The sequence below is a fragment of the Nestor notabilis genome, unplaced genomic scaffold, assembly GCF_000696875.1.
Source record: "Nestor notabilis isolate BGI_N333 unplaced genomic scaffold, ASM69687v1 scaffold19496, whole genome shotgun sequence".
NCBI classification, from domain to species: domain Eukaryota; kingdom Metazoa; phylum Chordata; class Aves; order Psittaciformes; family Psittacidae; genus Nestor; species Nestor notabilis.
Window position 1 is genome coordinate 9,877 of NW_009933554.1, and position 15,390 is coordinate 25,266.

Sequence of the window (15,390 nt, forward strand, 5' to 3'; positions counted from 1 at the left end):
TTTCCCTTCTTTGTAGCTTTGATCCCAATCCTTTGCAAAGGCACACGTTCTGGACTATTATTATAGGTGGGACTTTCACATGGACTGGCATATATGGGGTCAACCAGTCTCAAGTACAGAGATACATTGCATGCAAGAGCAGGTTCCATGCAAAAATGTAAGTCTTCCTACAGTAACTCTTAATGTCTGAATTTAGCAGTCACTGTTCTTTGTCATGGAGATTTTTTTTTTAAAGGAATTTTTTGTCTATATAAAGCACATTTGCAAAGGGTAAAAATGTTTGCTTTCTCTTTTTCGTTTTCATTTGCCTTCAGGTAGAAGACAAATCGGTGAAATAAATACTGATGTTTAAATTACATATAATTGCTCTAACATTGAACTTTGTGCCAGAATGTTTCACTGTGGCAGTATTCTTGCATATAAATAACTGCATTAAGTTTACATGCAACCTAAAGATCAAGTAATACAGTACATCTACTGAAGCCACATCAGGACAGCATCTTGAATTGCTACTCTCCTAAACCTAAATCATTATGTGGAAATTTTGCATAAGTAAAGACTAAAAGATTTTTCCATACCAATAAGTATAGGCATGAGAAAATGAAGAAATGTTCTGTTCAGTGATAAAGTTGCTGTGCTGAGGAGCCATATATCTTGTTTTCATAATAATGATTTTCTTTTTTTTTTTTTTTAGGAATTCACTATGGAAAAAGCAGAAGGGTTTTACTTTAAACATTTGTTATCAGTTTTTACTCTAAAGTGGAATACTATTTACTAAGTCTGTAATCTTACCTTTTCTTTAGTACTATTCCAGTAGTTCACAACTCAGGATTTAAGAATTATTAGCAAGCTCATAAAGTCCATTTATAGGAGAAATATATAAATGCACATCATGACTATAGTCCCTATAAGTTCTGTCATACAGTGACATATGGAGAAGGAGTTTATGAAGGCTTTCACTTCATAAACTTAGCATAATACCTACAAAATCATGCACAGTTTAGAACTGAAATATTTTGGTTACGTCAATAAAGAAAATCTACTTTTCAGCCACTTAGGCTGCAGATGGGAATAAGCTGACGCTCATCACCAGCCACCTCTCCAGCACACCACATGGCTTCTCTGCAATCCCTGGCATGTAGCTGGGTTCCAGGCTTCTGGTACTGCAGATGCAGGAGGTGCATCCCATATCTGTAATGCTACGTACATTGTGTCAGATTTGCGCGCCAGTGCAACTGTTCTTCCTGAGCACCTGCTCCCTTATGGGTTGTGCTCCTTTCCTATGCTCTCCCTACCCTCTTTTGTAAGGAGGGACACCTCCAGGGTGTCACAGAAACAGAGTGGCCAAGGGGAATCAGATTTTCTGAACTGTTGTAGCAGCTTTGACTAGGGCTGAAGGCTATCTGGTTCTGGAGTGGTTTGGATGGATTTGTAGCTCATACACTTTTAGTGGTGGCATAGCCTTAATCAGTAGGGTCCTTTCCTGCTGGTGTGGGTGGCTGGACTTCATGGTGTCTTCCTCATGCGGGTTATTTCCCCCGCATGGAGAAATCATCTTGTATAATGGTTGCAACTTGTCACAATTATAAACACAGTGGTGTTTATAATTGCGGTTGCAATTATAAATTCTGTGGTAACTGTTCAGTTAATTTGCAAATATAATTAGACACATCTGCAAGTCACATTCGTGGTTTGCACCTCTTATTGCCATTTAACCTGTGTATAGAAGTGTAAAATGTTATCAGGTCAAACTTATAGGGTTTTGTACCCCCATGGCATTTACTGTAAGATTTCATAAGAAACAGCACAATGATAGAGCTGAGAAAACAATTCTTTCATAGATTCCAACTTGCAGTTTTTGGGAAGACATTTAGCAGTGGCATAAGAGTAGGAATTTTCTTAGGCTTTGGGAAAGGATTCCACACCGTTCATGAAACACACCAGGAGGTAGGAGTGCACGCAGTCATCCTCAAACGGTAACTAGGCAAATTGAACGTAATGCTCATATATGAATAACAGGCATTCAGAAGAGGAGATCTAAACTTTCAGAAAAATACACACTACTAACTTGTTTTTTTCTACTTTCCTTTCAAGGTCAATCAATCTCTGCCATGTTTCAGTGCTCAAATCTTACAGCCAGCCTGAAACAAACAACTGAAAATAAGCCTTGTGCAGTCACAGTGCCTACTTCAACCAAACTCCACCCCATGTTACACACCCCGTATTAATGGAAACACCTCCACCCAATAGTGCTAGAAGTATTATACTCCAGTGTTTAATCATAGGGTGTACCATGAGCTGGGATTTAAATCAGTGGAAAAAAACAGCTTTCTTTTCACTGTCAAACACTGATGCAGTTTAAAAACAAGAACTGGCAGATTCAGACAAACAATTTCTTTTGCTCCTGAGTGTTTCTCTTGACTTTCTAATCTTTACTAGAGGCTCTAGGCTAATACTGCTATTACATCTGTTCAAAAGAGTTGAATTGATTTAACTCATCGGTTAAATTTTGTGCTAAATTGGCTTCTGAGTGCCTTATAGGTAGATTATGCTAATAAAGGAACAGCTTCAGCTAAATGGGTGCAAGACAACCAATCAATATGTAAGCATCTATAAGGACTACTTTGTTTTTACCAGATTAGTCTATAGAGAAATTTAAAGTGCTGCTGCTTCTGTGTTTAGGCCACCCCTACAAAGCATAAATGCAGAGTTTCCCCTACTGTGCGTAAATCAGCATTTTTTTATATGGGTCTTTTTTAAGTTTACATTGTGCTTGTGAATAATTATTCTGTAGTATAAAACTGATAGTTCAACTAGTTAGTCTACATTATGCCCTTCTGAAAACATCCCTTTCAGTTCCTAACAAGATCTATGAGGTTAGGTTTACTTCTTTATTCATCCTGCTCTAGAAGTCCAAAGGCTGGTACCCCATATGCCCCCTACCTTCTTGGCAACTTAAAGCACCAAAAGGCTTCCTGAAGCATTGAAAGCATGGATATATTTGCTTAGAAACCAAAGGTCCTCCCAGTGGAGGTCTTAGCAGTTGGCACAGGTCCAGAGTATATGATCTGTCAGGCAGTTAAATCACTATCTATGGATGGTACACAGATAACTGGGAGGCAACTGCTGGAAAGGAACGCTGTTTTTCAAGGCCAACCTCCCCATGGGTGTGTTTGCTTGAACTGACCATCCTAGGTCAGAAGAACTTTGTGACCCAGGAGTCATCAAGAGCTGAGAAACATTTGAGAAGATCAGAAAGTTAGATGGAAGGGAAAAGCTCTCACAGGGTGAGGAGAACACTTTGTTTTTCACTGCCTACAGAGGTTGCCTGTTGTGTGTGGCAAAAGTAGCATTAATGACTGATGAAAACCCATTTCTGCTCTCAGCATTAAGCTGAAGCTCATGTCAGGAGGTGGGAAGGTTTTGGGGTTACTGGACCTTGTCTCTGGAAGTGGCAGCTGTAGGTGCTTCAGACCAGAAGTCAGGTCCCAGTGCCTTGTTGCTGCCTCCCATGGACACTGTCTCAGAAGGAAATGGGGGATTAGTTGTTTGACAGGCAACTCCAGCGCTGTGTGAGTGTGGCGCTGCAGCTCCAGAGAGAGAGAGGAGTGCTGGTGCTGACTAAAAGCTACCTTGCACTTTGATCTGGGGCACCCCACCTTACAAATCTATCTGCATTTGTCTTTACCAAAGTGTGAGGCAAGGGCAGGAGAGTGTCTTATTGCCAGTTGCCTGCAACATAAACCTCACCCACATGATGAAATGTGGGGATTTCCATATGGCTCCCATCATCTCCAGAGCAGACTTTGTCAGGAGACAGGCACTCAGACTGTACCACCACCATCTGAAGCATAATTTGTATATTTAAAAACGTGATCTCACACTGGGCGAGATGCTGGAAGGTGTATGGTGGTTCCCTTTCTGGTGGGCAGCCACCACGACCAGGAAGTCTCCTCTGTGCTGGTGTGGGCTCTTGCTCGCTTGGCCTTGTCAGGTTCTTGAAGGACATTGAGCTCTAAAATGGTGTTTCCATGTGTTTTGATACAGGTCCCTCTACATCAATCTGGTGGGCCTCTGGGTGATACTGGTCTGTGCAGTGCTGTGTGGCCTGGCCCTCTACTCCATTTACAAGGACTGTGACCCATGGACATCAAAGCAGGTGTCAGCACTTGACCAGGTAGGGCCCCGTATTTCAGAGGAAGTTAATGAGGGGTATCCTTTCCTCTGCAGCCGTAATAACCAGATGGGGGTTCAAGAGTCAGGGGGGTGGGAATAACGACGTGCCCCAGTCCTGTATTAGTTGAGTCTGTAACACTGGGGCCTAAGCTGAGACCATGACTGGAGGGAATACCCTGGAGAAAGCAGCAGACCTATCCTCAGCACTGTTCCGTGTGCCCAGCTGTCCCGGAGCTCAGGTCTCTCAGTGCCAGGTAAGGAGGGCAGCAGGGAGAGCAGCGATGTGGAGTGTGCTCATTCCACCCGCCTCTGTAAGTACTTGGGATTTTCACCCAAAATGGGCCTGTGAGTGCCAGCACAGCATGAAACCACCTCAGAGAGAAGTGAGGGGAAGAGGCTGCTGCCAGGCATGGCTGAAACAGCAGTGCCTGTGTGAGTGACTGCAGGCCCTAGCAAGCTGCTTTGTATCACCCCACCTAACCTGCTCTGTGCCAAGAGAGGTGAAAGCCCTTTTAGATTCAGAACATAGTCATACCCAAAGTGTACACCTGAAAGAAGGCTACCGGGAGGTAGTGCTTTGCTGGTGATGGTGCACCCTTCTGTCCTTTGGAGCAGAGCTGGGCAATCAAACCATGCAGCACCATGCTGTGAAGAAACCACCTTGTAACTGATGGTCACCTCTCCCTACATAGGCCCTGAGCAACATCTTTACCTGAGGAACAAGAGCTCTGGGATCTTACAGACTGACCAGTCAGGGCTCAAGGAAATCATGCACGTCTATTTTTTGGTATTTTTATGTCCTGGAATAATCATAGGCTCTGGATAACACCACATGGACTGTGAAGCCAGAAGAACACAATCCTGAGGCAGGACCTGCTCTTGAAGGGTAGAATAACATGAGTTGCAGAAAGCTGAGGTTGAAACCCAAATGAAATGAAGTTGTTCCTGTCAGTTGAATTCTTTTGGTGGAAACTGGAAGCAAGATAACTAAAATGACCAACTTGTCTGTGAAAAAAATGATTCACAGGAAGAAAATCTCAAGATTCCTGTCTTTCCAGTGCTCAGATCTCACAAAGGTCAACAAATGATATGTGGTTTCCAATAAGGAAATTGTTCTCGCTTATCCTGAGGTTATTGGACTGTATGTAAAAACTTTTTGTGAAGTCAACAGCAGACATAAACATCTGCTGTGGAACCCAAGCCCCACAGAGTGATGTATGATAGAGAATACCTACTGCCTAGTGTTAGCTTCCTGTACCATCCTTACTGGAAACAGCCTGACAGCACAGCTGTATGCTCATCTTTTCTAGGTGCTCTAAACCGACTTTGCTGTATCTTGAATGGATGTTTCAGGATTTGTTTTCTCTGTAGAAATCCAAAAAATAGTGCAAGGTGGGACATTAAAAATTTGACCAGCTGGGCAGAATGCCAGTGAGAATGCTATGCAAAAACAGTACAGTGACAAAAAGAAATATTAGGGAAAATTGCTCTGATTTTTTCAGCTAATGCCATACCTAGTGCTGGATATTCTCCACGATTTTCCAGGAGTGCCAGGGCTTTTTGTGGCTAGTGCCTACAGTGGGACATTAAGGTAATTTAATAATTCGGAACTTGTTATCTTTTTTCTTCTTTTCTTTTTTGTTAGAGCTAAAGTTGCCTTTATACTAAAACTTTTGCATTTCATTTCTTTGTCTAGCTAAGTTTTTTTCTTTAAAAAAAAAGTACTGTAAGATCTTTCATGATGAAGCTTAAATATACATAGTTTCCAACAGTGGCACTCTGAAGTCCTAGGACTCAAGACAGTTCAGTGTTCCCTACTAGAAATGTAAGGAAACAGCTAGCCACACACAATGTACAACACTAACAAATCCTCTTCTATGTGTTTTTAAAGCTCCTCTGCTTTATTATAAATGAGTGGTTACACAAAATAGTTACAGTTGGGAGAATTTCGTATTGCTCACCTTTAATTTTCCAGTTTCAAACCTGCATAACATTAAAGCCATCTCCCTTTCCTCACCCCTGATCTTTAGAGAATTGTTTAAAAAATTGTTCCTGGACTTCCAATTGTCTTGGATGAACTCCATGAAAATACCAATCACTGTAAATTTTTACTGAAGGAGAGAAATCAGTTCCCTTCTATCCAATAGTGGGGAGTGTTTTGTTCAGCTTTCCCAAGGAGCATCTTTTAGGACCTCTCTCTCGAGGAAAGCTCTGAACAATAGTAAGCAGATAAAAATAAGGAAACTTAAGAATGTGACACCAGAATGTTTTGTTCTGGGTAGTTGTAGCTACACAAATAGAGGGAACAGCCAGGATATTTGTTTTCCACATGCTGAAGAAAAGCTGGTGGCTTGGCAGAGTAAGGTACACACAGAAACAAGATCACTTGAGTGGCTTTTTGCCTTTGGAGCGCTGGTTTCTCTGACCCCACAGAGAGCCTGGAATAGTTCGGTTCGGACTAGTTGCCTAATTTTTATGTTACTGTAATTAGATTATCTGAATCCTCCTCTGAGGGTGCATTCAAAGTAATCAGTGACCTGCATGTAGGAACTTTACCCACCCAGATACATACAGTGTAAATGATTTATTAAGGTATCACATAAACCAGTAATATTTACTGGTTTGTGCCACATGTAATAGATATTTTCATTGACCTCTCCAGGTCAACCTTTTCATCAATATTTGCTTTGTCTTCACTATTTTAAACAGTTTTTGTAAGCTATTAACTGCATCACCTGGAAGAATAACTTATTTCAACCAGTACAGCTGTTACATCAGTTTTCTGACACTGTTCTAGACAGTGGCAGTTTCTCTCTGCCAGTAACGCATCTGTTATCTAGGATTTCAGTTTCCAAGATAAAAGTCTGTATAAATCTTGCCTTCTGTAGTACAGTGTCCTCCAGCATCAACGCTTTGGCTGCCGTGACTGTCGAAGACCTCATTAGGCCATACTTCAGATCCCTCTCTGAAAAGAAGCTGTCATGGATTTCCATGGGGATGAGTATGTCTGGAAAATATCTTTCCACTTTTGCTTTACAAAGCGAGGGCTTGATTCAGATCTTGCCAACAGCAGTGTAAGTCAAGAATAAGTGCATTCACACCAATAGGACTGCACTGCTGCAATATTTTGGGGATACGAGATCAGCTGCATAGGTTTTACACAGAGTGGGGGACAAACTATTTGAAGTGAGCATAAGGAAGAAAAGAAACCAATGTTTCTGATCTTTAAGTGGGAAAGATGCATTGCATCTGAATTCAATATTGATTTGCAAAACTACAAAGCCAAAACATGTTATTTTTCATCCATCTGACAAAAATTAGAAGCATGGGAAAAAAAATTTGTAACAAACCTTTTGAACTGAGTGATACATGAGCAATAGCATTGTGTCCCAATAATATTCCAGAGAACAAGAAACTTCACATCTTCTCTGATATACTCTCAGTCTGTTTAGCTCCTCTGTTTCATGTAGCTCAAAGAAGAGGGTCAGAACTAGGCTGAGCAGATGCTTTAAATCTCTGAAGTGCAATAGCTGTCTCTGCTATTTGTACTGCCCTGTGACCAGCTGCAGGTGTAGCCCAAGACAGTATCTGCAGTAAGTGTGGAAACATCACAGTCCCAACATAGTGTTGTAGCACATACCAGCAAGCACAGCAGACTGACAGCAGGTCACAAGTATGATATTTTTACCTGAGAGCAGTTTCTTAGGCATTATTCCAAACAATGTTTACACCAAACTTGTTGATCTTATCATGAGTTGCGTGACATATTACATTAAACAGAGAGATTAACCTACTGCTTGTGCAGTAAAACTCCAAAGGAGTGGAGGTGGAAAAAACAAAAAAGCCAGCGTTATGGTTCCTGGAAGCAGATGCTACATCCTGGTGACCTGGGATGTTCTTTGTCACAGTGCCAGTTCCCAGTAACCTGTGAGCATTTACTTTCTTGCTCCAAGGACTTTAGGCTGAGAAACAGAAAACATTCCCTCAAAATAAGAACTATGACACCAGAGATTATCTGAGAAATACGAACAGTACATGTGGCATTGCCACTATGGCTAATCTGCATGGCTGCCATTTTGTAACCACTCTTTAGTAATATACAGGATGAGGATTTTGTCAAGTTTGCATGAACTCAGTGTAAAAAGAAACCTGATCTTTTGTCCAGTTCAGGCTCTCTTAATAAAACCCCAGATGCTAGCAGGTTTGTTTTGGAGATGTCAGGGCCATGCTAGGTTAGATGGAAGCATTTCCATCAGTGATTTTCAAAATCTGGCAGATTTATACATCATACTGCCTTTTCCACACAGGCCTATTTTACGGTGGAGTCTGCATTGCTATGGCTGCACTGGCATCTCTCCTGGGAGCCTTGTTGCAGGTAGGTGCCAGGCTTTTTTCATGCACATGTTAAATCACCCAGAATGAATTATGTAAGCAAATAATTTCTGGATACCATTATAAGAGTAGTTTTTATTCTCTGTTGGATACTGACCTCAGCCCATGGCTCAGCCTCTGCTTTAAGCACCCATGTAACTACACCAAATCCTGCCACCGGAGTACACACCAGTTAAAATCATACTTTCCTTCTTGCTGTGTTGGGGGTTTTAACTTTCTTACACAGCACCTGATAGCAGACTCTTCCTTCCTCAGGCAGCACTCAGCATTTTTGGCATGGTTGGTGGCCCCCTTTTAGGACTGTTTGCCTTGGGAATCCTCTGCTCCTTTGCAAATGGAATTGTAAGTAGAAATTTAAAGCCCTGTTCATCTAAAGATGTTGATAATTTGGGGTATCTCCTTCTGCCTTCCCCCACCCCAATAATTTTATGTTGGGCAGCAAAGGAGATATCCTCATATAAAGTATCTAAGACATTTCCTCCTTATCTCAAGGACACGGGTGTATAGGAACTTGAATTTCCATCCCATTAAGAAATTTTACCTGACTAGAGGGGGGAAAAATTCTGAGTAAAAATAAATCTATGGCAAGGATTTCTGGAAAAGACAGTTTTAGAAGCACAGAACAATGTGTCTTAAGATGTAGCTGAACAAAGTAGACTTTGAGGATGCTACCCTGTCTGAGCAAAAGGAGGTCAGGCTGGGAAAATGGGGCCCAAGCATTTGCAGACTGAGTTGGGGTGTTCTCAGTGTGCTTCAGCATCATGACATTATAATTTCCAAAGAAAAAACCTATTCCATCAAAAAATGGATTTTACAAACTTTGGGAACATGGCCCATGGGTTAGTCTGTCAGGATTGCTGTTTACTAAGGTTCACTAATCATTAACCTTTATGTTTCTACAGTTGACATTTTTTGTATATACTAAAAAACACTCCAAAACAAAAAACAAAACAAAACAAAACACCAAACCCACACAAAAAAACACCAACCCCAAGTCCCAAAAACCCCACTAGCTCTCAGCCCCATTCCCCCACCCTGAAGTAGAAGAAACTTTTCCAAAAACAGACCACATGAGAAGAAGGAAAAATGCTTCTGTATTTGTTCAAGGAGGGCCTCAAATGAAGCAGTATTTTCCCATATACCATGCAGCCCAGAGCTATCCTTTGATTGAAAAGGCATAGTGGAAAAATAAAGAGAGGTATGCTCAGGAACTGTGAGTAAACACTGTATTTCCCAAAAGGTGAATAAAGTAAACTCCCCTGCTCTCCCCAGCTGTATATTTCATTTTTGCTAGGGAGCCTACTGTTTAGGTTATCTTTTTTCTTACTGTTTAGATTATCTTACTGTTTCTTACTCATCTAGGTGTTGGCTTTTTCAAATATCCTTTTGCTTTTCATGTAAAGTTTTATTTCCTGTTTTGCAGGGTGCATTTGTGGGTCTTGTCAGTGGCTTTGTTATTTCGCTTTGGGTTGGAATTGGATCTCAGATTTATCCTCCACTCCCAGAGAGGACCAAGCCACTATCTCTCTCAACTATAGGCTGTAATATATCCTCAGGAAATTTGACGGCAACAGAAAACCCATTAACAACAGTTTTCAGCACACCAAGTGCAGAGAGGTATACAAGTTCATCATGTGGAATCAACAAAGCATGTATTTGTTTTAAAGTAATGCAAACATCTGCCTAGCATCTGGGTTACTATAACTATCCCTCCCTGGTTTACCTGTGAGGCTGCTTAAGATGAAGCATATCTTTCCCTGTCAGAATTTTTATGGGTTACCCCAGAACAGAAGTCAAAGTGAATCATCCTATTGATCTGAAAAGCTTCAGTTCAATATTTGAGTCTACAGGCTTGGATATGCCTTACTGGGAAGCATAGTGTTAAAGCATAACATTTATAGTTATTGGATAACTTCCACAGTCTGTCTTATGAATTAAAGTAGTAGGCAGTTAAAGGGCAATTTGCCAGTTGAACAGCTCCACCTACAACAGCTTGTCTGTGCAGAAATAGGTCTATTCAGGAAATTCAGAAGAGAACATAATCTGTATGATGGGCAAAATGTAAGGGATTTTCTCCCCTCTGCAATTACCATATGTCTTACTTTGGACAATCACATGTAAGTGTAACAGTTACGAACGACAATATAGGGAACAGCAGGAACAGAAAGAAGATGAACAAACACATTTCTAGGGATTACCAATCCTTACACCTTAGAGCACTGCACAATCAACAGATACCCTGGTGCACACATGGATCACCAATATCCAGTGTCATGGACTACACCTCTCACATGAGACCTCCAGCATTGCTTACGGCTGGGAAGCAACCGTTGCAAGAGGACACATTTTCATGGAGAACAAAATAAGGTGTAACCTGAGGTGTGACAGTTGCCCTATTTTTTCTGGCTGTTTATAGCTGCACAGTGGCTGATTTCCTACTATTTTTTATTTTTTATTTTTTTATTTCCCCTCCTTTAAATAACGTCTCCCCTTCTAAAGAAGTTATCCCTTCCTCTGGATAGCTGGAGTGCTCAGCCCTGCACTAGATTGCTAGTAGAGACAGGCTCTCCTCTTTTACCTGCTCTGTCCCACACACTGCCTCACTGTACTGACCTGTTTCCTCCCATACCAAGGAACTTGTCCTGCAAATTTCATAACAAACTTTCAGTGCATATTTTATTGTATGGAGGTACTTCAAGACTACCAGGTCACTTGATTCAGAAATAATTCTGTATTTATATGCTGTCTGGAAACAGACAACACCTTCAGGTTGCTTGGAATAGGAAAGCAGATTTATCCTTTTTCTGCTCTTTTTTAGGCCTGCCCTGGCAGACAATTGGTATTCCTTGTCTTACCTCTATTTCAGCACAGTTGGGACGCTTATCACAGTAGCTGTGGGAATAATTATCAGCCTTCTAACAGGTATTAGTTCCAGAGCTATGATTGAATGTATCTTGTACTGCTTACAAACTAAGATGAGCAGAGAGCTGTCATACCCACAGGAAGTGCTGGTGACCCTGTTGCAAACACTTTGTAAAGGTTACTACCCTAAATCTCATTTCCTACCCCAGCCCTTCTGCATCCCCCTCTTGGTCTCTGCTTATAGCAAAAATTACTTCAAATTTCTAGGGAGAAAGAAGTTTCAGCAGTTTTTTAACCGGAGGGAAATAAAGAAATAAATATGTCTTTCCCATTTTATTAGATGTCAGTAGGGGCTGGAGGTTTAAGGGTTGTCCCTGAACATGGCAAGAACCCCAAGCAAGGAGGTACACCTATGCTTCTAGACAAAAGCAGTTTTACTTCAAGTGAGTTCAGAGCACTCAAGGGTTTTTGTCTGCACCTGTACAGTGCATGCTTTTCAGCCCATTCACATACTTAAGAGCTGCAGACCCTGTGCATGGCTATATTAGCTTCTTTCTCAGTTTCCCTGTACTATTTGTGCAAGGGGCAAAAAGCAGCCAGATAAGAAATCACCAGCCCAATAAACAAAAAATCCAACAAAATCTCAATCTCAACCTCTCTCTCTCTCTCACTCACTCACACACACACGCGCACACACACACGCATGCACGCGCACACACGCAAGCACACACCACTTTCTGGGGCACAAGATCCCATTTAATCCCCATGTGGCAATCATCAGAGCTAATTCCCAGCACCTGCATCTCCTTTCTTTCCCACACATATTCCCCCACAAGAGTAAGTTAATCTTCCATACCTTAAAAATGACCAAATATCCCTCTAACCCTCATCCCCTCTAGCTTGGGGCTGCCCTTAAATAACTTACTATAAAAATTGCTGGTGACTTTGGAGATAGGAGTCTTGCTGACAGGGAGCTGAGGACTGGGGCTCAAGCTCCCTGTCAGCACTTGGTCCATATCTACTGGGCAGGGTGGTCCCAGATATCATTGTATGAGATTCATCCTCTTCAATTGTCTCAGTCTTTTTTACACAATAAGAAATCTGAGGAAGCTTGAGGAAACTCTGGGAAATGGCTAATACATTTCAAATAGACCTTGAAGGATTATTTTTATATTTTGAGAGGTGCAGTATATACATCATTGTAAAGAAACAATCCCTAAGGCCTGTGACTGCTTGATGGCTTTTGCTGCATGACTCTGTCCTGCTCACCTGGCCTGGTGCCCATGACTGGGCTCTGACATATGATTTGCATGTGGAACCCTGGCTGATTGAAATCTGCCTATTTTGTAGGAGGACTTAAGCAGAACACAGATCGTAAATTCCTAAAGATTTCCTGTCCAACTTCTCACAGTCTAAATCTGAGACGGTATGAATCTCTGATTTAAATCAATCTTTCCTCCTGGGAACAAAGGGCTCCTGGCTTATTTTTTCCCACCAGGATGAATAGCACATGATGCTGCCTGATACGACTGCTTTAAAGCAGTAGCAGAGCACAAGGTGGGTAGGAGTAAAGCAGCTGGCATAGGCAGCAAAGCTATGTTTGGCCACAGCTTGACTTCAGTGAACAATAGAGGAGAAGCTGAGACAAGGGACAGTTGTTCTCCAGGTTTCTGCCAAAATACTCCCTCACTAGCTAGTCTCTTGGAAACTGCCCCAAGGCACACTTTAGGCTCAGCAAAGCTTCCTTTGTTTGTAAACGTGTCTTCTACAGTTGGTATTTTTTTGCAACTTTAGCTACTGTTTGAGAGAAAACATTTCTAGTTAGCATATCTGTTTCCTAGCACCCTCCCTAAGATACAAGAAAAAGGAGAGACATTATTAAGTAATAACAACCCTTCAAAGAGAAAATATAGGGCAAATAAATATGTTTGTTTTAAAAAAATTATAGATCACTTTTCAGTTAGTATCATCAGGATGCTGAAGCTCAGCTTTGTTCAGTGCTTTTCAAGTGCTGCAGGTACAGTCAATGATCTTGTCTTTGAGACGGTTCAGTTTGCAAAATGATTTTCCTCCATGATGACAACTCCTTTTAGTATGATCTCATGTATTTCAGCTTCTGGATATGAACAACAGGGAGAGAAAGAGACTTTTACAATGTTATTGTAATGCTGTTTGCCCATGTCAGGACTAGCAACCAGCTGTCCAGTTATTGTTGCTCACTGCCTTTAGTGGGCCAACATCTGTTTTCACTGTCTGGGAATTTAAACCCTGAAATTGTTTGAAAAACAAAGAAACAAAACCCCAACCCCCCCCAAACAAGCAAAAACCAAACCACCACCACCAAACCAGCCAACCAATGAACCAAACTAAAACAAAAAAAAAATCCACCCACATGGAAGCTAATGTCCACAGCCACACTATTTTATGCCTGGATTCAGAAACAAGTGTCTGCATGGTTCTATACCTAGGAGATAGTGGCTGGCATCACAAATAATGCAGAAAGTTGGTAAGAAAAAAAATCAGGGAGAATTGAGCAACTTCCTGCACATAAAAAGTTTGACATCTCATTATGTTTAATAGATACGGAACATCAAAGCAATGACGCATGATAATCTGCTCTTTATGTCAAAGATGGGGAAAGCACCAGGGATTGATGGGGCAAGCACCTTGAGTCAGTAGCTCAAGGACCTGGTGGCGACAGGTCTCTAGACATGAAAACAGCAATTAGAACTTTGCACAACCAAAAATACTTTAGACAGTTTTCAGGACAAGAACATTTTATGTGACAAGAACATTTCACATAACTAGTATCTTATGCAATAAGAAACTTTCCATGCCCCTAGAAAAGTACCAGCTACTTCAATGAATATTTATGCTCTGTCAGCAATCAACATATATTTCCCTGCAAGGCATCCTGTATGTCAGGCCTGACTCTGCTTGCATGCAGGTCAAAGAGAGGAAGACTGTTTCTTCCACTTCACAGCATGGCTTTTGTTTTTTGTTTTTTAGCCAGAGAAAGTGGAAGTATTGAACTGGAAACCATTTACTGTGGCAGCTGAAGGAACTGACAACCCTGCTTTCAGCCACATTGAAATGGATGTTGCAAGCAATAAGAACAAAGTCAATGGCCTTCACATATGACATGAGCCCACATCAGCCCACGAGGACAGTTTTGTTCATATAAGGCGCTACTGACAGTCCTGTTGCCGCGTCAATTACTAGCCCTGCAGGGGTTATGGGCAGCTGTCTGCTGAGCTTTGTTGCACTGTCACGCTTGCATGACCTTGATATTAGCCAAGAAAGGAATCAGGTCTTTCTTGCACTTCCTCACCCTCTTTTTCTCACTCTGGATCTTGGTGACAGGGCTTAAGGCAATGTTTATATATGAAATATTTACCTGATATTCTTCAGCTTCCTGGAAAATATCTGCATTTAATCTCAGTTCACTCTCAGAGCAAATTTTTTATTTGGTAAGAGCACTGTTCCCCCAGACATGGCTGGTTTTCTGGTGGTTTTTTTTTTTTCTTCTTTCTTTTAAGGCATTGAAAGTACGAAGAGATTAGGGCTGTGGGACCTTCACAGGTTGCAAGAAACAGTGGGGCTTTTTTTAATACAAGAGGTGCATATAATGCTATATCTGATTCGTTTGTAGAACTGAGAGTGTATTTATTTTGCTGGTTGTTTGTATATGTTTGTTTTTATTAAGTTACTTCTTCCCTGGTTTCTGGCATCTTCTTGCCTGTGCTCACTGCTGGAAGCTACAAGAGTGTCTTTGGTGATGAGTAGAGACAAATATCAGTCACATACCTCCCTTTATTCCCCATGTCCCTCATCTGCCCTGTCTTACCCTTACAGAGCTGGTTCTTATGAAGGAAAAGAGCTATTTGGGCTTTTTATTCAGTGCCATACAGCAGAACCACAGTAGTCTTCTACTTCATGCTCAGCATTCTGGCCTAGGAC

General features: G+C 41.5%; 1 protein-coding gene across 1 annotated transcript in view; it reads left to right on the top strand.

Annotated features, from left to right (window-relative positions):
• The window catches only part of LOC104407609 (sodium-coupled monocarboxylate transporter 1-like), a 24,372-nt gene extending 9,801 nt beyond the window's left edge, over positions 1-14,571 (top strand). The window contains 11 exon segments of the mRNA XM_010016934.1: positions 17-157; positions 4,048-4,177; positions 5,679-5,767; positions 7,065-7,177; positions 8,484-8,551; positions 8,824-8,910; positions 9,992-10,185; positions 11,387-11,490; positions 12,781-12,813; positions 12,816-12,856; positions 14,440-14,571. Of these exon segments, the coding sequence (XP_010015236.1) occupies positions 17-157; positions 4,048-4,177; positions 5,679-5,767; positions 7,065-7,177; positions 8,484-8,551; positions 8,824-8,910; positions 9,992-10,185; positions 11,387-11,490; positions 12,781-12,813; positions 12,816-12,856; positions 14,440-14,571 (1,132 nt within the window).
• Positions 14,572-15,390: the final 819 nt, after the last annotated feature.